This window comes from Herpailurus yagouaroundi, unplaced genomic scaffold (assembly GCF_014898765.1).
Source record: "Herpailurus yagouaroundi ecotype Mexico unplaced genomic scaffold, PumYag 189, whole genome shotgun sequence".
Lineage (NCBI taxonomy): Eukaryota > Metazoa > Chordata > Mammalia > Carnivora > Felidae > Herpailurus > Herpailurus yagouaroundi.
This window is the reverse complement of record NW_024412420.1, coordinates 11085380-11110542: the sequence shown is the minus strand read 5'-3', so window position 1 is coordinate 11110542 and position 25163 is coordinate 11085380. Positions and strand designations below refer to the sequence as shown.

Here is a 25163-nt window from a genome sequence, read left to right as displayed (position 1 = left end):
CGAGCTCCACCCTCAACCCCAGTTGGTCTGTCATATCTGATGGGTATGAGTTACAAAGACAATCCCCAGACAGAGGCCGCGTGGCAGGTTTACAGCCAGCTCGCAGGTGTGGGGCAGGGAGCACACGTGTTATGGGTGCCCGTTCTCTCCAAGCCGTGTGGGCGATCAAACACGCACCGAGCACAGAAAACTCTTCAAGGGAAGGCAGTAGTGTGTGGGGTAGGGAGGAGGAGAAGGGAGGTCGAGGTAACAGAAGCTGTCTCTCCTTCCTCTCAATCACAATCTTACTCTGTCCAAAGTTACCCGCCCCCACCCCCCAGCTGGGCAGGTGCATAAAACCATTTTGACTAAGCCGCCGGGCCCATGGTTGGCAACTTGAAAGGCAGAGGAACAGTCTCCATGGATGACGGTGCATGGGTCCAGGGCTCGGAGAAGGATGACGGGCATCTCTTTCGAGCATTTCCCCGCTTGCTGGGGGCCTGGGGGGCACAGGAGAAGCGGGATGGTGTCTGGCTTGGGAGAGGGGGACTCCCAGCCTGATCACACCTCTAGGGGAAGCCTGAACCCCGCCCCACCCCCACCCCGGGCCCACAGCCAGTTCTGCTCCCTAGCCTAGAAAGGCCAGCGACTCACACTTTGTTTTTCCGCTTCCCTTCGCTATACATTATAACACTACTAGGAATGTGGTGTAAATCCACTTGGAATGAAAGGGTACCCAGTATTCATCTTGGTTTCCTTGGCCTGTCACCCATAGCCACTTCTAAGCCTAAATAAAGCCAGGTAGTCTGGCTTTTTTTTTTTTTTTTTTTTTTTTTTTCACGGAATCATAACAAAATCCTAAATGTTGGCTGTTTTCATGGATCGACCTGGTAACTAACTGCCCAAGCTCACCCTCTGGCTTTAAGTACGAAGGGAAGGGAACCTACAGGCCTAGCAATGACATCCATGGAAATGCCACGTCTTTGCCACCAGCTGGGCTTCAAGCCCAATGACCAGGATGAATAGGAGACCAGTGATTTAAAGAGAGAGAGAACACTAACACTTCGGGGAGGTGGGGGGGGGGGTTGCCTTGGAAGTAGCTGCAGAGAGGTATTATAAAGGGGGCACAGTGTGTGGGGACCAGAAGTGGGAAAAACCATTTCAAATGAGCCTGGGGGAAGTGTGGCTCACTCTCCCCACCCCTGCTGCCTTTCCAGCAACTCAATCCAACAAGTATTTATTGAACACGACACTCCCCATCTGCCCTGGCCCTCCCTCTGCAAAAACACTCAAATCTGTTCAAGCTGCAGGGTGAGTTCCATTGCACTTGAACTTGAAACATGAGGTGCCTACCTTTTAAAAAGGCAGGCACACAATTTGCAGCACAGGCTGAAGGGCCTAAAGAGATCTGAGAAAGTGAAGAGACACAGCTGACCAGACAGGGCCACACCAATGCCACTTTTGAAAGGGAAGGAAAGAGAGGAGAGTAGACGCTTAATTCAACCTTAGGGAGAATAACACATTGGCCAATTAAAAAAAAAACAACAAAAACTTACTAGAAATATCCCAGTAATTCTCTAATTGACCCTACCTAACACTAAATATTCCTTTATTCTATGCCTCCTCCTGCCTGGCTTTGTACTTTATTCACTTGTGGACGTGTTAGTAATTTGCTCTTGGAGTCTTATGGTTAATCCTACCTTTGCCTCTTAAGGAGGTGAGACCACAAGGCTCTCGTGCATGTTTTCATTTAGGATCAGATGACAGGGGATTCAGGTAACAGAGCTGGGGTTAGACTGGGCCTGCGCTGATTAACATAGTTCCCTCCACCTCCAAAAGCCACCCTCCATTTGCAAGATAGCCACACAGAAGATTCCACTGCCGCTGATCACAGGCCTGCTGCTTCAGATCAACCAAAGCCCCCAGAGGAATCTTCCCCGGCCGGGGGGGCCGCCCCCCCGCCTCCCACCCTTTTTATTAGGGAGCCGGAAGTAACAATTGTTCATGCGCAGGCAATGCTGAGCTCAAGGCTCTCCATCTAGGGCTTGTGAGCAGGGCAGGGTAAGTATCTGTCTGCACAGAGCCCAGACTTCAGTTCCAGGTTCCTCAAGGGCTGGAGCTAAAAGATTCCCTATCATGAAACACTTTGATAGCATTCTTCTCAGTTCGTTAAATGCACCCTTGATTGGCTGTAGCCTTCTGACACAGTGAAAGTGAACCGAGGCTCATTCGGGCCTGAGGACAAACATTTAAAAGACTCCCGAGTTGAGCACGCAGCTTTGTAGTGACCCTGAGGAAGAGGTGTGGAGGAGAGAAGCGAAGCGCCGGGAAGAGGTTTCAAAACCAGGAGGTTTGGTGGGGACCATGAGCTGGAGGCCCGAGTGCGGGCAGCCGGCGGTAGAGAAACTCCCTCCATACAGCTGTTCCCAAGAACAACGAGCCCTTCACAAGCTCCTCACCGCTGGAGAGGAATTGGAGCACGGATAATTTATAACTTCAAATATAATCCAAAACTCTTTTCTCTCAGAGATCAGGATTTGGTTTTGACCTAACAATGTGAATAGATGCGGCTCGTGTTTGGTTAATTCATAACCCTGCAAACCAAATAATGGAGCCCTCTGTGAAGATTCAACTCAGGCAGGGGGAAAAGTGGCCCAAGTCTCCCACTCATCTTTTGGCGGCTTCCACTCCTCCCGGCTCCTGTTCTATCCACCTCAAAGTGGGGTAAAACTTACTAACAACCCAAGAAGGGATTGTCCACTCTCACTCAACCAACGTGCTGGTAGGTACCCACCTTCTCTCTAGATTGGGAAGGAGACACAGGTTTTCCCCTTGCAGCCCCTTGAGAGGGCTCCAAACTGCCTGTAGAATAAGGGTAAGCCCAGGTATGACTAGGAAAGCATTTGAGCAGGTGTCAAACAGCACTTGATAAATGGGATTGTGTCAGCCAGACTGAAACAGCAGACCTGCCCCCACAACATATCACACTTTGAAGCGTGAATCCTTATAGCACAAAGGCTCTACGTGAGAAGCGTAAAAACCCAGAGGAGGATGCTCGCTTTGTTTTCCTTTTTTAAAAAGTAATCTCTACACCCAACGTGGGGCTCGATTTCACAACCCAGAGATCAAGAGTCACGCGCTCCACCAACTGAGCCAGCCAGGAGCCCCGAGGACGCCTGATTTCTAACACTTCTATTAAGACCAGGGAATACACTGAGTGATGTATAGAATGGTTGAACCATCTTGTACAGCTGAAACTAATATAACGCTGTATGTTAATTACACTTTCATGAGACAAAGAGTAAGATCAAGGAAGAGCGTGGCCATGGTGCCCATGACACCGTTCGATATAACGTAGCCAAAAATACGGGTAAAGTGTTCTCTGCTATTAAAGCGCCCCCCCCCAACCACTTTGGCAAAACTCATGTGGCCACCGCAACTGGAAGTTTTCCGATCCCACCCCAAATTTTCTGGAGATCTGGCTGCACTTGGAACCAGACAGAATCATGTCCTCTTACCACCACACCCCACTTTTGTTCTCACCCCTCCTCCACTGACCTCAGATGGTTTAAAGTATCCTAGCTCTACGTTACGTGAGTGGGGAACTTCCCATACGCAGAATCCTTCGCGATCCAAAACACCAAAGAGCACTTTGACCCACACTCCTTTGCGTACCAGAGGGATAAAGCAGTGAGGCAACCGTGGCCCCCAAATTTCAAGGATGCCGTCACCGGTGATATCATTTAAGAGAGACTTCCAGCAGTGCGTTTTGCTGACCGTGTGCCTGGTGTGGGCAAAGCTGTCAAAAGCAAGTAAGCAGCATCAGGCTAAGCGGTGTTTAACGCTTCCCAGACAGAAGCTGCCTCCATCCTAGAGTTTTCAAGAACAGCTGGAGCTCTTGAAGGATTTTAAGTGCACCCCCAGGCTTCATTATAGCAAGGTGGCTCCTTGGCATAGAAGAATTGGGATTGCTTCTGGTGCCAGGGTCCAGAAGGACCAGGAATTGATGAGGGCTGTCTCTCAAGGTCCCTAATAAGGGACCTCCTTTATGTGGTTCCAGACCTATCTAAACACCCATCCCCCCAAGGACTAAGTTTCCAAAGCACTGCAAAGAAAAGAGTTTAATAATTACCGATAGCATTGCGAATAACAATGCGGCCTTATATTCACTGACATGGCCATCCAGGAGAACCAAGTGGACATTTGAAGTAAACCCATCCTACGTCCCCGTGGGGAAGCCAGCATTTTAGGGCGGCCATGACTACCGCCGGCTGTTCAGAAAGAGAAAAGGGGTGGAGAAAAATCCCAAACAGGAGATAAACCTAAAGTAATTTCCAGTGGAGTTGAAATGCGTTCACTGCAGTTGTTTCCAAGGGGGTACGAAGGGAGGGGGTACACATTTGCCTAACAGTCAAGCTTTTATGTAAATCCAAATTAGTTTATGTCCACTGAACACATGCCACCTGAAGACGGCGGTGGGGCGGGCGGGCAGTGGAGGGTAGAGAGCCTCCATTCACACGTGCTGATCTCCCACAAAGACTGAGAACTGACTAGAGGCAGATGACCCCCCCGCCTTTTCTTTTCGCGTAAAATGAGTGGGAATATAGGCTTCTTACCTTTCTTTACCCTCTTAGAATTTTCTGACAAAAGTATACACTACATGTATTGAAATTGATCTTTATATAGGAATAATGGTAAGGAACATTGTCTAAGACAAAGGTATCCCAACTTTTCCTACAAAGTGCTATGATAGTAAATATTTTAAGCTTTGTGAGCCTTACGGTCTCGATCACAACTAGTCAACTCTGTCACCATGGTGCAAAAGCAGCCACAGACAACACTAAAGAAAGGAGCATGGCTGTGTTCCAATAAAACTTTATTTACAAAAACAGGCAGAGGCCTGGATTTGGCTGCAGGCCATAATTGCCAACCCTTGGTTGAAGAAGGTTCTGATGGGCACAGGAGGTACACAGGCGACACTTGGCTCCCCCAGCACCTAGCTGGCCCCAGTAATTCTTCTCCGCTAGAGAAGAATTTGCAAAGCTGGATTAAACTTTATCTTATTCTAGAGATATGAAGACAGAGACACTAAGCAGGATAGGGAAGACTGAAACCCAGAACAGTTCACCTCCTAGTCCCGTTTGGTCCATCAGTGGTCCTGGAAGAACATAAAAGTTAGCAGCCTCCAGTTGACATGAGAAGCAAACGAGAATTTAATTAGAGGGGGAGCTGCCGTAAGAAATGTATCTTGGGTTGCTATTACCCACTGGTTGATCTTAGCTTTCTTAGAGTTGGCCTTATTTTCCTCTGGGCTTTCTTTTGCCTTCCGCGCTGCTAGCCCAGGCTCAGAAAAGAAGGAAGCCGTTCCTCACTTTATGAAGACATTCCTTATGGATGAATGGCCACAGAAGGTAAATCCGTTCTTTACATCGTCACCCTGTGTTACAAGGTCTAACATTATCTCGCCAGGAACACAACAGGGTGTGTGGGAGAGAGAGAACTGCACAGCCCTGAACGCTACGTCACCTCGAGGTGGGAGACAAACAGTGATGACACCTGATTATCCCGGAAACCCAGTCCCAGCTCACGTGCCCGTTTTCAGCAGCTGGGTTCCAGAGCCCTGTTTAGAAAGCTCATTTTATTTTTTTTTTTTAATTTTTTTTTCAACGTTTTTTTTTATTTTTGGGACAGAGAGAGACAGAGCATGAACGGGGGAGGGGCAGAGAGAGAGAGGGAGACACAGCATCGGAAACAGGCTCCAGGCTCCGAGCCATCCGCCCAGAGCCCAACGCGGGGCTCGAACCCACGGACCGCGAGATCGTGACCCGGCTGAAGTCGGACGCTCAACCGACTGCGCCACCCAGGCGCCCCTAGAAAGCTCATTTTAAAAGATGAGGGAATACAAGCGCAGGAGGCGGCGCTGAAATTCTGAAACCTGCGGTACTGGTTTCAGACCAATATAGGTTTGCTCTTTGAAGCCTGAAAGGCAGTGGGTTTTGGCCAACACTGCTCTCACCTTGGCTAGGTGGAGGGAAGGGTGACGATCAGCAGCGGCAAACACTGATGGCACCTTCCGCTAGTCTACTCACAAAGAAGTCCACAGGCTCAGACCACTCCTTCCTTCTACCTTTCCTCTGTCCTGCCTCGCTGAGAATCTATACATAATCCCACCAGATACCAGATAATTGCCTCATGAATGCCTCTGGGGTACGAACAGGTGCAGAATTTACCCATCAGCCCACACCCATACACAAGAAGCCACTCAACGCGCCCTAAACCGCGCAAAAAGTTACGCAGAACTCTAGTTTCTTTGGTTTTTACCAGGATCTCAGGGCCTGTGGCCTTATAAAAAGAGGCCATGTAAAGAACCCGGGTATCCAAACCTACACTCTTCTTTCCACAGCATCCACCAGTGCTTCTGCCTTCAGTGTTAGTTCTGTGGTAGACACAAAATAACCGCTCTTAAAATACGATCGCTACCAGATTTCCAGCTCCTGCATAGGCAGGCTTTCTGTGGATTTCTACTAAAAGTGACTAAGGCTCTGGTGCTTGCTGTTCTACTAACTTCCCTGGACTCCAGGGAAGTCCAAACAAAACCAACAGGTTTGTAATCTTGTGGTTTGCTTTATGGCTCAAGATAGGCATGAGTTTGGGCATTGCCCTGCTCTACGCTACCAGATTCTAGGCATACTTTTTACTAGTTGGTCACCATCTTGCTGCCAGATTTGCCCAAGTTTTCTGTGTTCCAAGATGCAGTGTTAACATTCACACTGCCCATCCAAAGAGACTTGGACTTTCAACTTCAGAGACCCTCTTAATCCCGTTCCTATCTAGAAAGGCACTGTAGAAAAGCAACTATAATTTCAGGAGGGGGGAGTGTGGCAATGAGGCTTAGTAATCACAAAAAGCTCAAGAAACTCTGGTGTAGAGAATGTCATTAACCATTAGACGGCAGAGACCATGACTTCTGTACGTTTGGTAGACTCTGAGGCTTTGGAAGTGTGCAGTGATCTTTTTCACATCTGGTGTGAATCAAGTGCAAGCCTCACTTTCCACTTATTGCCAACCTCCTCATGTAAGTGGGTTCCTTTCCCCATTCCTAACTGCCTGCCTTTGTGGGGGATCCATCACAGCTTTGAGTGTGAAAGCAAGGTTAATCTTGCTCCTCCCTAGCTTCCCCACACCCACCACACCAAGCTGCTCTTAAGACACCGTCTCAGTGCTGTTCAGAAAATGGGGGTATTTGCCACACTGTACTTGACTGTAGCCCTCACCCCACTGCCACGTTGGCTGGCAATGCCTGGGACAAAAACAGACTTGGTGGGGGTAGGAGGGAATGGCAGGGGGCAAACTGCCCAGGCTCTACACACACACACACACACACACACACGATGCTTGGAATGAGACAGCCATATTAAGCAGGTCAATGATCTGGGAGCATACAACTTGTGGGCCACACCAAGAGGAATGTAGGGAAATCGGAGCGGAGCGTTTGTACCGTAGTGAACGCCGTTAAACTAACTTATTCCAACGGCTCCGATGAAACCAGCTCCGGGAGGTGGCATAAAGGGAAGTGCACGTGAAGGGCTGGGGAAAGGAACTCCAGAGCTGTGGAGCGGGATGCCGGGGCCAAACTCAAGTTGGAGAAGTAACACATGGCTCCACGGGGCTCTCCTCCATGCCCCTCCCCCTCCCGGTGCAGACGTCCAGCGCCCACCGGCTCCTCGCTCCAGCGCCAGCCTGCACAGGGCGCCCCCTTCACGCGCCACTCATTCCTTCCTCACACCTCGCTGCCACCCCTGCGTCTTCCACTCACCCCCACACGACACCTCTGCCCACTTTTCGGTTACGCCCCCAAAGCCAGCCTCCGTCTGCCATGTCCCTCCCCTCACCTCCCGGCCCCGACTCCCCGCACACTCTGTCCCAGCGGTGGACCCCAGCGTTCACCGCTCCTCGCTCTCGCCGCCCTCGCAGACTTTGCGCGACCCCCTTTCTCTCCCCTCGCCCCCGGCCACGGCCCCCGCCCGCGGGGCCCCGCCCCCCGCCCCCCCCCCCCCGCCCCCCCCCCCTCCCCCAACGACTCCTCCCCCCGGTACCCGCTCCAGGCCCGGCTCACCTGCGCGGCCACCCCCGTCCCGGCGCTGGTGCGGCTGCTGCAGCTGGAAGGGGACCGTGGCCCTGAGCGGCTGCAGCCCAGCCCGGGGGGAGCCGACGGGGGCTGGGGGAGAGCAACCCCGCCGGAGCCCCCCGGCCCCTCCGCGCCCCGGCCCCCAGGGACCTCCGCCTCTGCCGCCCGCTGCGGCCCCCGCCATCGCCCGCCCGACAGCCTGCCTGCCTCGGCCCCACAGCGAGCCCCACACAGCCCCCCAACCCCCGCTGCGGCTGCTTATCTGCCCTGCGGGGCGGAGACCGGCCCCCTCAGCCCAGAGCTCTCATTGGCCCGCATATCCCCAGACCCCTCCTCCCAACCAATTCGCGGCTTGTTCTTCCCTTTCTAGAGGATGATTGGTCGATATGCCTAGCGATCCAACCCTAGACCCCACCCTCATCCCACCCCCTCCCGCTTTCCTCTGCCCGAGGGGCCGCTGATTGGTCCGTCCGGAAGAGGGCTGGTTCTCCAGTGCCACCAATGAGAAGACGCAGAAAAGGGGAGCGTCACACCCAGTCCCAGGTAGTATGCAAATACTCTGTCACGTGACGTCAGGCTAAGCGGGGGCGGGGCCGGGTGTAAGATGGAATCAAATACTAGTGAAATCATTATGGGGGGTAGGGAGGAGTGTCAAACTTCCAGCAAATGAGCCCGGCAAGCACCAAGAAAGCGATAAGTTCAAAAAGCATTACTTTTGATTTAACCTAAAAATATGAGTTTTGAGTCCTCATAGGATCGCAGTGCTGCTTGCAAGCTCCAAAGTAAGAGTCTACACATTAATACAAAGTTTGCATATATTTGCATGCGATTTGCATTATATTCGTGCACTTAATGGCTACCGTGCCTCATGTGACACCCACATTTGTCTTTCTCCACGTTTCCAAGTCCCTAGCTGGTGTGGGTCCAACCCCCCCCCCCCCAAAAAAAAAGCAGCTGCTAGCCTGTAAATTATATTGAGACTGAAAAGGAGCCGGGAATTTCCCTTCAGAGCCGTCCATTCCAAGTCTAACTCAGCAGAGTGGAAAGAACAAAGTGAGAAACTTGCCCAAATTTGCACAGTGACTCCATTAGCAAATCCTGGTCTTCCCAGTTCTATGCTCTCTGACCTACAAGTCAAAATGAGATGAGACGGTCCCCGAAGAGGATGCATGCTTTTGTAAAAATCAATGCTATAATATATATGAGGATATTTGGGAAGGAAACAGCATTTCAGTTACTATTAAAAACTATTACTTTTCAAAAGAAAAAAATATTACACTTGGTATTTATTAACTGTTTTGTTCTATATATGGAAAAAGCAAAAGGCAATGAACCCTGGATTGTCTGCGATAAGGGACCACACAAATAATTGGATAATTCCCTCCAGATTTATATTTAGCTATGAATTCTATTTTTGATCTTGCTACAGATTTATCTTTCTATTTCTGTTTTTGCCCACTTTAATGTTAAAATGAAGGTATTCCCTGAAGCCATACTAGCTAATCAGAGAAAAGGAGGTAATCTGGGAGCATCCTGCAAGGCAAGGAGAGGTCATTCTGTGATTATGTATTGAAAACAGATAATACCCAAAGTGGAAATTCAAGAGTTGGTTGAATACTAAAATCAGTTTACATACACAGAACAAACTGAGGCAATGGAACACCCGGAAGCACGGTTTTCTTTGCAAAAAGTATACTCTAGCAGAGTTGAAGGGTATACTTCAAGATCTGGCATTTGAAATCTTTTTTATTGGCTGGGAAACGCTGTGATCTTTTTCCATGAGGAAGACAACTTTAACACAGGCAGATAGAAATGAACAAAAATTGATGAACTGATAAAAAAAATCAGAGTCTTTATAAACTTAACTCAGTGTTTTAAAAAGTGTCTTGCAACCTATAATATTCCTCAATTGCAATTAGTTCCAAGTCTTCATATTCTTTTTATCTTTTTTTTTTTTTTTTTACATTCTCATGACAATCTGGAAGAAGAAAACCATAGATTTTTATTAGGGAGCGAGTAAGGAAACTAAGGGCCAAAAAGGTGAGTCCTTTTGATTTCTAGCTCAGATTTTTATCAGATCTTATGGAACCGCCCTGTCCCACATCTCCATTAACAAAATCAGTAATGGTAGCAACTAACATTCACTGAGTTTCCTTCTCTATGTCAGGTACATGTTAAGTACTGTGTGTTCATTCTCTCATTTAATGCTTGTTATCACCCCTGTGAGATGGGTATCATCTCTGATTCAGTGAAGTTTCAGAAAGAAATAGCATGCCCAAGGTTACTCAGGCAGCCTGACTCTGCAGTTGAACTATTCTTGTAAAACTTTCTCATGAGCACAGATGGATTACTACTTATCTTTTACATAAAGAGTCTCCAAAGATGCAAATTTGGGTGAGATGTTCAAATCAACATTTTCGTACTACTTTATAGCTTTCACATACATCATCTCATTTAATTTTCACCACACCCCTGTAAAGCGGGAAAAAAAATGCAGACATTTTGTCCCTATTTTACAGGGACGAACCTGAACCTGATTCTCAGTAGCAGTTGTTCAGAGAATAGAGCGCTCTTGATATTCCTTGGTACCTGGGGGACTAACTCTGAGTTTCCAGGTAAATGTCTAAGTCACAGGTATTAGATGACTTGTTCAAGATCATTCACTCAGTAAATGGCGGACCTGGGACTTACATCACAGGTCGTTTGACTCCAAATTCAAGTACTTTCCCAACCAACTCAACTTCTAGACCACTGGCTGACCTAACAGCCAAAGGATGGTAAGAACCAAAGGATGGCCAGTTGGTCTCTTGAAATCTGTTCTCGCCTGACAACATATCCCGTTTCTGGACCCCTCAACAAGTAAATTCTCAGACAGTTTTAGGAGCTGATGAGTGATTTTTATTGGTTGAGCCATACAGGATGTGTTAGAGGTTAAAGCCCTGGGATGAGGAAGCTTGAAATACTTTGGGCAGGTGGCTTCCTTTCTCTATGCAAGCATCGCCTCTGCTCCATTAACCTCGAAGAGTTGTTCTAAAGATAAAATGGCACAGTATTGGAAGATGCATTCTTCCCTTGGAGAGAAGGGTAATGTGGGCAGTCTCAAGGACGTGGTGTTTAACTTTTGTTCTAAAGCCGAGGTACCAGAAAATGAGGGCCCGGACAGTGGAAGAAGAGCTAGCGGAGATAGTGTAGCTGGAGAATTGGATCTTCTGAGGCCAGAGAGTCATGGTCCTTCTTGATAAGTTGTTGGCAGACGACATTTAAGCTGACCTAGCTGAAGGAGTGAGAAGGCAGGCATAGGAGATCCCCGTCCGCTCCTTACTCAGGTATCACACCCAAGCAGCTGTCTCTTATTCCCTTTTCTATCACAGATAGCTTCTCCCGGCACGGGCTTGATGGTGAGGATAAAGACGTCATCTGAAGATAAACTCTTGTCTCTTTCCTCCACTGAGAGAAACTATGGCTTTGGGGAGGCTGGGTGATGCTACACATATCTTGCCGATGCCTTACAAAGCGTCTTCCAGCTTGCAAAAACAAAACAAAACCTTTGTGGCTGTCCCCCCATCGTCCTTGTCCACGCGATTGTCATTCATTAACTTACTCATCACAAATGTATTCAGACAACGACTCCGTGCCAGACACAGAGCTTGGCACTAAGGAATGACCGTGATATTCGGAGACACGCTCCCTACCCTGGAACTCACAACCCAGCAGGCCTTGAAGACTGTATGCCGAAATGGTCCTGGGCTAGACGCTATTCCGATTGAGACATGATGTGGCTCCTGCTTTCAGGGCCTTTCGGTCAGAGGCAGGCACTCAAAAACAGCAAGAGTGGAGGATTACTTACGCAAAGCAGATCAATAAATCGTTTCTCCTCTATAGGAGACTTAGTTGCCTCAGAGGGCTCCAACAGCAAATGCTCGGTTCCTTGATCCCAACCTACTTTGGGGATGTCCACAGTTGTCACAAACAAACGAGGACTCAAAGAATTGGAGTCACTTTTCCTACAGGAGTGAGTCAGAGGTACAGCCACTCTCCGAGCAGTCCCCCTAGGGCCTGGAGTCTTAAAAGTTGCAGGAGTATGGGGCGCCTGGGTGGCGCAGTCGGTTAAGCGTCCGACTTCAGCCAGGTCACGATCTCACGCTCCATGAGTTCGAGCCCCGCGTCGAGCTCTGGGCGGATGGCTCGGAGCCTGGAGCCTGTTTCCGATTCTGTGTCTCCGTCTCTCTCTCTGCCCCTCCCCCGTTCATGCTCTGTCTCTCTCTGTCCCCAAAAAAATAAATAAAAACGTTAAAAAAATAAAATAAAATAAAACAGAAAATCAGATGACGCAGACACACAGTGTCTCTTTCCGACCTACCTCCTTTCCTCAGCCTCTGTCTGAAATGTCAGGCCCGGCTCCTCAGGGAACGAGATCCTGAGGAAATGGGGTCAGAACTGAAGGAGTAGAGCGGCTGGAAAGGGGTTGGGAAGGAGGGTTGAGGGAATGAATGAGGTTATGGGAACGAGAGCAGGGAGGGGGTCCCAGCCCTCCACACCTCTCCCACTCTGGTGGCCTCTCTCTCTCTCTCTCTCTCTATCCCTTCCCTCTTACTCCCAAGGTAACTAGATGGCCTGGATTTTGACCTTCGGTACCGTGTCTGACACATTTCATCCTTTGCTGCGGCCCACCGCTTCCTGTCTTCCGGCTTACTTCTCTCGCTTGCTCACTCGCCTTCTTTCGGACCGGATGACATTGACTCCTCCGTTCTTCGTTCCCCAATCTGGGAATCAGATTTGCCTCCGAAACGGCAGGCTTTTTAAAAATGAAGATTCCTTATCCTTAACAACATAGGATACGGTGGAAGTCTTCAAACAGGGAGAGGGTAAATAAGTGTGGGATCAGAGACATCGACATTTTGGAATGCTGGTCCTAGGGGCACTCCATGGAAAATACAGAGTAGATTTTTTTTCATTTTACGGATGGAGAAATGGATGCCCAAGACAAGTGGTCAGAGGCCACTCAGAAAATCAGACACAGGGTAGGAGACCAGGGCTCCTGCATCCCGTTTAGTGTTGTCGGAAAACATAAATGACTTTTGAGGGAATTTAGATAGAATACTATTCAGCGATAAAAATGAACGACCTAGTGATATGTGCCACAGCATGCATGGACCTCAAACACATCATGCTAAGTGAAAGCAGCCAGATGCAAAAGACTACATAGTATGAGATTCCATTTCTAAGAAATGCCCAGAAAAGGCAAATTTATAGAGACAGAAAGCAGATCAGTGGTTGCCTGGGACTGGGAAGGGAGCAAGGGTTGCCTGAAAACGAGCACGGTAAAACTTTTTGGTGTGATAAAATGATCTAAAACTGGGATGTGGTGACGGTTGCATGAGTCTATAAATTTACTAAAAATCACATGATGATACATATATAATAAGTGAATTTGATGGTATGTAATTTATGCCTCAATCAAGCCGTCTCCAAAGAAAGGAGTTAGATATGTTTAAGAGTGAGGGATCTCTGATATGTGCCAACTCTGCTAAACCTTTTAAAAAAAATTTTTTTTTAATGTTTATTCATTTTTGAGAGAGAGAGAGAGAGAGAGACAGAGCATGAGGGGGGAAAGGGCAGAGAGAGAGGGAGACATAGAATCCCAAGCAGGCTCCGGGCTCTGAGCTGTCAGCACAGAGCGTGACGTGGGGCTCGAACTCATGAGCTGTGAGATCATGACCTGGGCTGAAGTTGGACACTTACCTGCCTGAGCCACCCAGGTGCCCCAAACCCTGCTAATCTTTTAAGGGAATGTCTCGGGAACCAGCGCTACCACCACGATCTCCCTAAAAGGTCACTCTGAGAGACATAAGATTTGGCTCTTTGGCCTATGGAACACCCAGGCTGGCAGTTTTCATTTTTTACAAATGTCCTCCTCTCTAAAATAGAGAAGTTTCCTAAAGAGAATAGGTGCGTCTCACTCATCACTCTTATGGCCTCACCAGCACTGTGACCGGCATGCAGGTTGTGCCTCTCAAAAAATGCAATGAATTCATTCATCCAGAGGCACCTGGATGGCTCAGTTAGTGGGGCGCCCAGCTTTGGCCCAGGCCACGGTCTCCCAGTTCATGAGTTTGAGCCCCACATCAGGCTGTCTGTTGTCAGCGCAGAGGCCGCTTCGGATCCTCTGTCCTCTGCCCCTCCCCAACTTGCACTCGCTCGAAAATAAATAAACATTTAAAAAAATGAATTCAAATGAACTCTACTTCTGCCGCGTGCTGCGGTGTCACGTGACCATGGGCGCCTTGGGGTACCACTTGGCTTCTAGAGCAGCACCTTGGTGGCAACAGGTTGCTTCCCTCACACCCGGACCTCCTCAGAGATCAAAGCCTTTGGAGAAGACAGGTTGGGGTACGTACACTCCCGGGTGACTGTGGAGTCTCAGCTCTCTTTATTTGTTTTAAAGATTTTTATTTTTTTTAAAGTAATTGCTATACCTAAGTTGGGGCTCGAACTCACAACCCCGAGATCAAGCATCACGTGCTCTACTGACTGAGCCAGCCAGGCGCCCCTTAGCCCCCTTTAGATTTCCCTCTTCTCTTCCCATGTACCCTCTTCAAGTTGGCCTCAAAAATACAATCACCCCAGGGCAAATAAGCTACAAAACCCTAAACATTCTCCATCTGATTGCACATCCAATCCCTCTCCCTGCCCCTCACACCATGCTCCAAATCAGGCATCAAGTGTCATGAAATCCAAGTGAAAGATACGCTAAATATAACGGAAGGAAGGAGTGATTGGAAGGAAAGTCGGTCTGTAGTCTGATTTCCTTCTCCCCAGTTCTGAGCAAAGGGAAACGTTTGCTCTGGTATTTCTTGCCGGCAACTACGGTGAGCCACTGCAGCCAGCAGTGGTGAGACAGCCTTGGCTGTTTAAGCGATGGATTATTTCTCCAAATGATCCCTCTTGAGTGTTTCTGATCACTCTTGAAAGTTGGGGCTCAACGTCCCGTAGACCGAAAGGAGTGAAGCCTCCAGGTTTTGTGAGGCCTTAATGCTTGTCATTGGGGCGTTCCTCTTTAAGTTACAGAGTAAAGCCATTAGAGAACCAGGCACAAGGCCCTAGAAGGTTCTGTACAAATGAGGGGCTCTGACTCTTAAAGTTTCATTAGCTTTATGGTAAACCCGCGTCTGACTCAGAGAGTGAAGTCCGGTTATATCCCGTCCAATTCTTCAAGTCCTGACTGAATTAGGTATCTATTCCTGGTTTTTCCTGTGGATATCCTGTACCCAACACATGTATTCCACAAGATGGCTCTGGCTCAACAAAATGGCTTTGGCAGCTGAGTCTATCTAATGAAAAAGTTCCAACGGGCTGGATGGACACTCCTTCCATTTAGTGACTCATGGCACTTAGAATCGCCCTCTGTTCAGAGTAGATGGTTTCTCCTGCTGTGCATCATGGAGGGTGAGGAACTTGTGCTCAATTCTGGAAGCCCCTGATGGCTCCAAGCCTCGAGGATTTGTGTTGTTGTGCAGCGGAAGGGCCTGGAATGTTCCAGTACATTCCACCAGTGGCCTTTGTGACCCCTGCTTCCAATCAACTTGGGCAAAGGCCTGGTAGTCTACAAAGTATCCTGTATTCTGCTGGGGTAGGAAGCAGCTCGGCCTTGCTTCTTCCATGCCACTCTGATAATATCACACAAGTTGGCACCTTCCTTGGAAGTCCCACCCAGAAGCTCTTTCCAATTCTTTGATCTCCTGGGTGTTGGCCTAGAATGTCAAGCCAGGGTTTAGAACCCAACCCTGCCAATTTCTCGGCCCCTGTACACTCAACTCTGAATTCTTCCGAGGACAGATTGAAAATCCTGGGATCCCTGAACCAGTGGTGGGCTTGCATTCCTCAAAATGCCCAAGAAGCCTGTACCACCTGTGGAGACAGTAACATCAGGACCCCCGGAAGGAAGGGATATAATCAGGATGCTAAAGGCCATGTGACCCTGCTACACAGCATAGAAGAAAACATCCACCTACTGGGTGCTTACCATAGGCTAGGTAATCTGTACACATAATCTCATTTAATTCTCAGCATTAGTATGCCCTACACAGTAGGTATAATTACCCCCATTTCACAGGAAGGAAAACTGAGGCTCTGAGAGGTTAGGAAATGGGCTGAAAGTTATATAGATAAAAGTGACAGGCCCACCTGCTTTTAAGGACTGTGTGTATAACCTGCTACTGGGCGCTGGGAGGGTGGGGGTCAGAGGGATACAGACCTATAGGTCCATCCCTTCCCCAGAGGCTGAAGGTCAGAGTTAGGAAAACAGGCCGGACCAGCCATGCCACCCATCAGACCACCTACTACCCTGCCTCCCTGTCACTTCCCCAGCCTTAAACTCTTTCAAATTCTGCCTTTGTTTATATCACAGGAAGCTGTGCTCAGAAATGATGGAGGTGAATCTGGCAGGTTCCAGCTGTTCCCGGTGTGGGAGTCGAACATTTTTTGGAACTTCTCCTTGGCAAAAGCGTGTCTTTCCTTCAGCGGACTAGCCTAGGATCGAATCCATTTGCTTCCTCCGAGCTTCCCAGCTTGGAGGAGGGGAGAGAGATGGGGAAGCTGGGGGGTTTCCATTTGGAGAAACGGGAGAAAATGAAAGGGGGTAGAAGGGCAGCATTGCTCTCTGATCAAGGCCTCCAGAGCTCCAGAGCCAAGACTCTTAAGAAATTTCTGTAGTGTGGCAGGTAAAGTGAGAAAGCTCTTTGTGGGGTCAAAAGAGAGGCGACAAGAGGAGGCCCTGTGGAAGCCTCACCAGAGGAGAGTGGGAAGGAGGTCCTGGTAATTGATCCGGGCCCCGGATGCCTGCGTGGCTCTGAGGGTTAAGAGTGGACTCTTGGTTTCAGCTCAGGTCATGATCTCACTGTGCGTGAGTTTGAGCCCCACGTTGGGCTCCATGCTGACAGTGCAGAGCCTGCTTGGGATTCTCTCTCCCTCCTTCTCTCTCTGCCCCTTCCCCACTCCCGTGCTCTGTCCCTGTCTCTCTCTCTTCAAAATAAATAAAGTAAAAGAAAGAAAAAAAAAAAAAAAAAAAGAATTGATCCAGGACCAAAAAAAGTGTGCTTGAATTCTGAAACCACCGTAATCAAAAACGAAAGGGACTCGCCCCTGGGACTCTGTCTCCCCATCTCTGGGGTGGGGGAACAAAATAAATTGCACCCTTGCTGGATTGTGCTCTCCACGGCCCCAACACACCGGCTACACCGCTTGCCCGGCCTGTCCGACAGCTCGGTGGGGAAGCGTGTGTTTGGCTGATAAATGATGAGCACCGTTGCCTGTTGCCCATTTTCTTTTCTCCCTGCTTAGTTTGCTGTAAACTTCTGCCTGGCAGGGAGCCCCCGAGAGAGGTGGGGTAAAAAGGGTCCTCCGGACAGTATTTAATACTCAGTGATTTATGGGCTGCTGGAAGGTGGGCAGGGGGTGGGGTGCAGAGAGGGGAAGCCCCCGGGACTAGCTGCCACCGTGACGCGTCAGCACACCATTGACAAGAGTCAAAGGTATTTACCTGATACATGTGCCTTCGGTTTCAAGGCACCCCTCCTGGGCCCTAAGACTCGGGTACCATCTGGGATGAGACGCGTGCAACTGGCTGGAATGAGTCTAATTGGACATACATCCAACTCTTTAGCCTTTCCTGTAAGCCTCCCACTGCTGGGCGAGGGAAGAAATAAGTGAGGTGGAGAAGCTCAATGGCTGTTTTGGGAGGATTTATTTTTTTTAATGCATAAGAATTCTTTTGAACCCTCCACGGCTCCAAGAAAAACTATTTGAAATGTCCCTGCTTAAGGGGCCAGGGGGTTAAGTGCCAGGGATGGAAGGCTAAATGCCAGAGATGCTGGTCGCAGGGATTCTTGGGACGGGGGCTAATGGCCTCCCTGCTGTGGGCTCAGGAATACCAGGCCCAGGCTTTGGTTGCCCTGAGAGATGCAGCCATTTTTACTTCTGACTGAAGGGCACCACCTTCTGGGATTTTCCCTTCTCTGGTGAAACACCAGAGTCGAATATGCCCAGGGGACCAACAAGGCATGTGCCCAAGAGCCTGGAGGGCACTGAAGGAGATGACAACGTGAGGTAGGGTGAGGCCTGTGCTTTATATAGAGTTTGGCCCTTGCTGGTGGAAAGAAGATGCATTTTGTGAGAGCGCCTGGTAAATTACCCTTCATAAGTATGATCTCAAAAGGTCAAGGGATGGGCCTTGAATAGCCCTAATGTCCCTGAAACAGTCTATTGTATAGCTATTGTCTATACATGTAAAGGAACCCTTCTTGGCCCTATTCATACTTCTCTTTCTTTCTTTCATTCTTTCACTCGGCCTTTGGGGTTTCCCAAGTGAATGACTGCTTACTACCTTATCCCCTGACCCAAGACTACCCGCCTTTAAGCTCTAACAACAAAATAGCTCAACAGGCGTTTCTTGAGCTCCTACTATGTGCCAGGCATCCCACTACGTGCTAGGGATCTAGAGATGAACAACACACACGGTTCATTTCTCTGGGGGAGTCCACAGTCTAGTTTTCAAGAGATTTTCCTCTGTGCTGACCTTTGGGGATTTGGTAATCAAACCGGCATCTGACCCCTCTCCGTTTTCGTACGCATGGCTCAGACCCTCAGCCTCCGTCTTTCCAGTCTTTTAAAGTTTGTTTCATACTTCAAGTTCGTCTCCGCTTTTCCGTTGCTAATTTGCATGACTTTCTCTGGACTCTGACAGGTCTTCCTTGGGAGCTGAGTGACCAGAATCAGGCACTGTCCTTTGTAGACAAATGCTATGTGAATGTGTGCGCGCAAGCAACACTACGTTTTCTGACTTCCTTCATTGGTCTGTTTGCCATTCTTTCAAACATCCAGGAGTCACTGAGTGCCCACTAAGCACCACGGTAGGTACTGCGCTGGGAACTGAGGTTGCAATGGTAGGTGAAACGGACACTCCCCTCACGGAGCCTTAAGTCTGGGGTGTGTGTTATGGGGATAGAAGATAAAGAATCCAAAAGGCACCGAAATAAACACACAATTACAAACTTGAGACCGAGGGCCGCGAAGAAATGTACAGGGGGCCTCAGAATGTCGAGATGGGGGCCTGGAAATCTAGTCTGGAAAGGGTTCCCTGAGGAAACGACATTTGACCCGAGATCTGAAGGAGTATGGAGGTAGGTAGAAGGGTATGAGGGAGAACATTGCGAGTAAAGTGCAAAGGTCCTGAGGTCGAAGGGACCAGCGTGCTCCAGTGGAACTGCAGGCAGGCCAGTGAGGCTACATACAGCACAGAGAATGAGGTTGTGTGGGATAAATGGAAGAAAGACCATGCAGGACACTACGGGCTAGGTAAGGATGCCAGTCGTTATTCTAGAGCAGCACATGAGGCAAATATCTCCGGAAGAGTGGCTCTTTTCCCCAGCTTACTAATGCTGCTTCTACTTATCTTGAAGGAGAACAGAAACGATAGTCTGAACTCCTAAGAACATTCCCGGTGTCCTGGCATGGTGTGGCTATGTTTGCCTGGCACTGGGGAGGCCCAGGACTGATAAGCCAGCCCCAGCCTGGCAGCCCTCAGGCCAGGGATGGCCCCTGCTCCTGTGGACAGAGGAGCAGGGGTGGAGGGTGGGTGGAGTGCTTTGCCTGAGCTATCAGCTCCACAGTGACGCTTGGAACAGCCCCAAGACTATGGCTCTTGTTCCTAGATAATTCTATCACGTATACATACCCCCATTTAAATGGCCTGCTCGCCCTGCCACCCTTCCTGTACAGCTGTTCTCCCCACCTGATCTGGGGAAGGCCCCTGGATAAGAACTCTGACTGCCTAGAACCTGGGGTCTTGACCTGCTGAGTTCAGGCATCTGTACTCTCTGGAACTGTGAATATTTACACATCCTTGATGGTTTTCCACAGGTACTCCTGGAAGTCATGGGAGAAGAGGGTCATGGTGATTGGACTTAGCCTTTCTGAAGGCCTCTCCTTCCTTCCTTCTTGTCCTTTATTTGGAGAATGTGGTTTGGTGTAGTGACATCTACTGGCAAAGCTAGGCAGGTAAGCAAATGACCAGATGCCCACTCATCCTCAAGCAATTTCTAGTCTAGTAAGACAAATCATCCTAAGCCTCTGATGTTGGTTAGAGCAAGACACGTTGGACCACGTACGTGCTGGTTTGCCTTAAATACAGAAATGTTCTTTCTAGTTGCGGTTTCCATCCCTCGCTTTGGCCAGCTGATTCACATTTGGGTACAGTTAGTCACAAGGGAGGCTGGGTAAGCATGTGTAAATGACTCAGAGGGACCCATTCCGAGCCCCCATTCCTGGGAAAGCATCTCCCACCAAAATAAAACGACCCACAGTTTATGCATGGCAAAATTCAGGGTCAGTTTTCATCCTCCTGAAGTTTGACTGGTTTGGGAAATGTTTTTCCCTGGGACTCAGTTTCTCCTAAGTCGCTGGGAAAATGTCGTCTACAGAACCGTCTTCAAGGTTCCTGTAGTTGGCTAAGAGGGACTGGAGTTTTTTTTTTTTTTTTTAATTTTTTTTTCAACATTTATTTATTTTTGGGACAGAGAGAGACACAGCATGAACGGGGGAGGGGCCGAGAGAGAGGGAGACACAGAATCGGAAACAGGCTCCAGGCTCTGAGCCATCAGCCCAGAGCCCGACGCGGGGCTCGAACCCACGGACCGTGAGATCGTGACCTGGCTGAAGTCGGACGCTTAACCGACTGCGCCACCCAGGCGCCCCAGGACTGGAGTTTTAAAGTGGCTCCTTGACTCTTGCTGAGATAAAACAGAGTCTGCCTCCTCACTGCTTTAACTCCTGTCACCTGCATACTCTGTTCACCGTGTCGTTCTCTCTCAACAGCACGCATACTTGACTAAGAGTTGGCCCCTAGAGGTAACTGGGAAGCCAGAGCAGAGCAGGACAAAGTACTGGACCAAGGATTACGAAGCGAACGGTCTGCGTTCTTGACACAACTGACTCTGTAACCGGATGTGGCTCGCACGAGGCATCTGTCTGTCTACCTGTCTATACCTCGTTCAGACTTAAAAAGAAAGTCATCAAGGGGCGCCTGGGTGGCTCAGTCGGTTAAGCGCCCGACTCTTGATTTCGGCTCAGGTCGTGATCTCGTGGTTTGTGGGACCGAGCCCTGCCCTGGGCTCTGCTCTGACAGTGTGGAGCCTGCTTGGGATTCTCTCTCTCCCTCTCTCTGCCCCTCCCCGCCTTGTGCTCTCGCTCACTGCCTCTCTCCCTGTCTCAAAAGTAAATAAAATAAACATTCAAAAAAGAAAGAAAAGAAAATCATCAAGGCCTCAGTAGGGAAATGAGTAATGAGTGGGATTTCATGAAAGAGGAAACAGAACATGTAAAGGGACACATGGAAGACTGAAGTATATCCTAACCAGAAATAAAAATCAAAAGGACATTGGAGGGGCTCAGCCAGTCTGACTCTTGATTTCCGCTCAGGGTTGTGGGATTGAGCCCCGTGTCAGGCTTCACGATGAACGTGGAGCCTGCTTAAGATTCTCTCTCTCTCCCCCCGCCTCTGTCCCCTCCCCTGCTAGTGCAGGTGCGCATGCTCTCTCTCTCTCTCAAAATAAAAATAAAAATAAAAATAACTAAATAGGGGCGCCCAGGTGACTCAGTCAGTGAAGCGTCTGACTTCAGCTCAGGTCATGATCTCACAGTTAATGAGTTCAAGACCCGCATCGGGTTCTGTGCTGACAGCTCAAAGCCTGGAGCCTGCTTCAGTTTCTGTGGCCCCCCCCCCCCCGGTCCTCCCCCACTTATTCTCTCTCTCTCAAAAAAAAAACATTTTAAAAATAAATAAACATTTAGGGGCGCCTGGGTGGCTCAGTTGGTTGAGCGTCCGACTTCAGCTCAGGTCATGATCTCATGCTCCGTGAGTTCGAGCCCCACGTGGGGCTCTGTGCTGACAGCTCAGAGCCTGGATCCTGCTTCGGATTCTGTGTCTCCCCCCTCTCTATCCCCTCCCCTGCTCAGGCTCTGTCTATCTCTGTCTCAAAAATAAAAAAAACCAAACATGAAATAAATAAACATTTAAAAAAATTAAAAAAAAATAAATTTTAAAAAGCACATTGGAGGGGCGCCTAGGTGGCGCAGTCGGTTAAGCGTCCGACTTCAGCCAGGTCACGATCTCGCGGTCCGTGAGTTCGAGCCCCGGGTCAGGCTCTGGGCTGATGGCTCGGAGCCTGGAGCCTGTTTCCGATTCTGTGTCTCCCTCTCTCTCTGCCCCTCCCCCGTTCATGCTCTGTCTCTCTCTGTCCCAAAAATAAATAAACGTTGAAAAAAAAATTAAAAAAAAATATATTGGTTGAATGGGTACGTGAAATGCCTGCAGTCCAAAAAGTCTCAACCCAGAATTGCTGGGTAGGTTCCATCCTGGGGAATAAACAGGAACTTGGTTTCGCTCGAATAAAAAAATGAAGGCGGGGCGCCAGGGCTGGCTCAGTCCGTAGAGCATGTGACTCCTGATCTCCAGGTTGTGAGTTCAAGCCCTCAAGGTGGGCGGAGCTTACTCAAAAAAAAAAAAAAAAAAAAAAAAGAAGTCCTATCCATAATGACAATTCCCTGGTCTTCTTGATAAGTGAATTTGGGCATGGAGAACCCAGGGAGAGACAGTCTGTTAGAGCAAACCCAATTACCACCCAGGAACATATGTTGCCCTGAGGCCTCCGCTGCCATAACGACACCCTGTAACTATAACTACAGCCTTGGAGGGCTTTGGCCTTGTCAAATGTGGGAAAGGATGTCTTTATCACAGGCAGGCTTTGTGGGCAGATGGACTTCCGAGGGAGATTGGATCAGGGAAGGGAGGTAGATAAGTAGAGGAAGGCGGGTGATGAAGGGCAAGGGTGAGAGAAGTACTATGGAATCAAGATTAGGGTGATTTTTTTTTTTTTAAGCCATTTTCAAAATGTGGTGATTTGACTGTTTAGTTTTGGTGCTTATTTATAACCCCAGCTGCAGAGGCGGGGAGCTATGCCTGAGCCTGCTGGGATCTGTCCAATACCTTCCCCCAGGGTGGGGTTGGGGAGGGGTGGTGGCTAAGGGGGATACAAGAACCAAATTCCCAAGTGGCCAAGAAGGTAAGAGAAATTCCAGGCCACCTCCAAGAAGAGTAAGAAAGACATGACCATTCGTGGCTGCGCTGACTCCATTTTTAAGGCAGCTGTACACAAAAATATTTTAATATGAATTATGGTCACATCAGCAGCCTCTGAGCTTCTCCCAAAGGGATAGAGACTAAGCCAATACCTCTACTTAGAAGTTACGAGACTGGCCTGGCTACCCTAGCCGCTAAAATGGCCAAGGCATGCATCTCTACCTTGCAGGTCAGCTTTCTGCACGCAGAGGAAACTGCTGTTTCTAACCCTTCCTAGACCCATCACTGGTCAAAAAGCAGGTTTAAGAGGAGAGAGGGTGGCTGGTTCCTGACTGAGCCAACACTTGGCAGTGGCCACTGCATTTACTGGGCCCTTTAAGATGTCAGGCTGGCGGCAAGGGAGAAGCTGGAGACGGTGTAGCCAGCCAGGCAAGGCCCCCAACCTCCAGGAGCTCCCAGGCCTTGGAAGGAGACAACCACCAACCACACTTTGCATCTGAAATATGGTACCTATCATTTTACTGACAAGGGAGCATTTTAAAGGAAGTTGAGGGATTTTTTTTTAACATTTTATTTTACTTTTTGAGAGACAGAGAGAGACAGAGCACAAGCAGGGGAGGGGCAGAGAGAGAGAGAGAGAGAGAGAGAGAGAGAGAGAGGCACAGAATCCCAAGCAGGCTCCAGGCTCCGAGCTGTCAGTACAGAGCCCGATGGGGGGCTCGAACCCACGAATGCGAGATCTTGACCTGAGCCGAAGTCAGATGCTCAACCGACTGAGCCACCCAGGTGCCCCAAGGAAGTTGAGGAATCTTTGAAAAGAGCTTACACATGTGACTGAGACAAGATACAGACACAAGAAAGAAAATGCACAAGAACATACACAAAAGACTACCCCCACTTCTGACCTTGCTCTGTTCCTCTTCAACTCAGGGTAAGTTATCATAGAGTCTGATGTTTAACCAACTGAGCCACCCAGGCACCCCAACACAGATGTGAGAGACAGAGAATCTTTTTTTTTTTTTTTTTTTTTTTTTTTTTTACATTTATTTAGGTTTTTAAAAAAATTTTTTTAATGTTTATTTATTATTGAGAGGCAGAGATACACAGAGCATGAGCAGGGGAGGGGCAGAGAGAGGGGAGACACAGAATCGAAAGTAGGCTCCAGGCTCTGAGCTGTCAGCACAGAGCCCGATGCAGGGCTCAAACTCACGAACTGTGAGATCGTGACCTGAGCTGAAGTCGGTCGCCCAACCAACTGAGCCACCCAGGCGCCCCTACATTTATTTAGTCTTTGAGAGACACAGCATCAGCAGGGGAGGGGCAGAGAGACAGAGAGAGGGAGTCACAGATTCCGAAGCAGGCTCCGGGCTCTGAGCTGTCAGCACAGAGCCCGACGCGGGGCTCGAACTCAAACCACAAGATCGTGACCTGGGCCGAAGTCGGACGCTCAACTGACTGAGCCACCCAGGTGCCCCCCGCCCCCCACTCTGTGTTCCTTGAGCTGAAGTGAGGTTGAACAGACATAAGCAATCATTAGACCATGTGCACATTCACAAACATTAGGATGCTAGCCATGGCTAGGGTGACAGGAAATTATAAATATCAGTAACAACGGCCATTTATTGAGCACTTACTCTGGTCAGGAACTTTGCTAAGCGCTTTACCACAATCACCTCTTTTGAGCCTTACAACAGCCTTGTGGGGGCGGCTATTGGCATCTCCATTTCACAGATAAGAAAACCGAGGCACAAATTCGAAAACTTGTCCGAGAGCACCGCAGAGAGAAAGTGGCAGGGCTGAAATTCAAAGCCAGATCTGACATCAGAGCCCTGTACCGGACACTAGGAGAGCTGATGAACGAAATAAATAGGAGTTATGTTCCTATTATCTGTTTGGAAAGGAGAAAGGGGAACAGGACACCTA

The 25163-nt window shown here is 49.1% G+C and overlaps 1 protein-coding gene across 1 annotated transcript in view; it reads right to left on the bottom strand.

The window, feature by feature from the left end:
- FAM117A (family with sequence similarity 117 member A) overlaps positions 1–8306 on the bottom strand; it is a 43354-nt gene extending 35048 nt beyond the window's left edge. The window contains exon 1 of the mRNA XM_040497221.1: positions 8096–8306. Coding sequence (XP_040353155.1) covers positions 8096–8291 — 196 coding nt within the window. The 5' untranslated portion in view covers positions 8292–8306. The remainder of the gene's footprint in view (positions 1–8095) is intronic.
- Positions 8307–25163: the final 16857 nt, after the last annotated feature.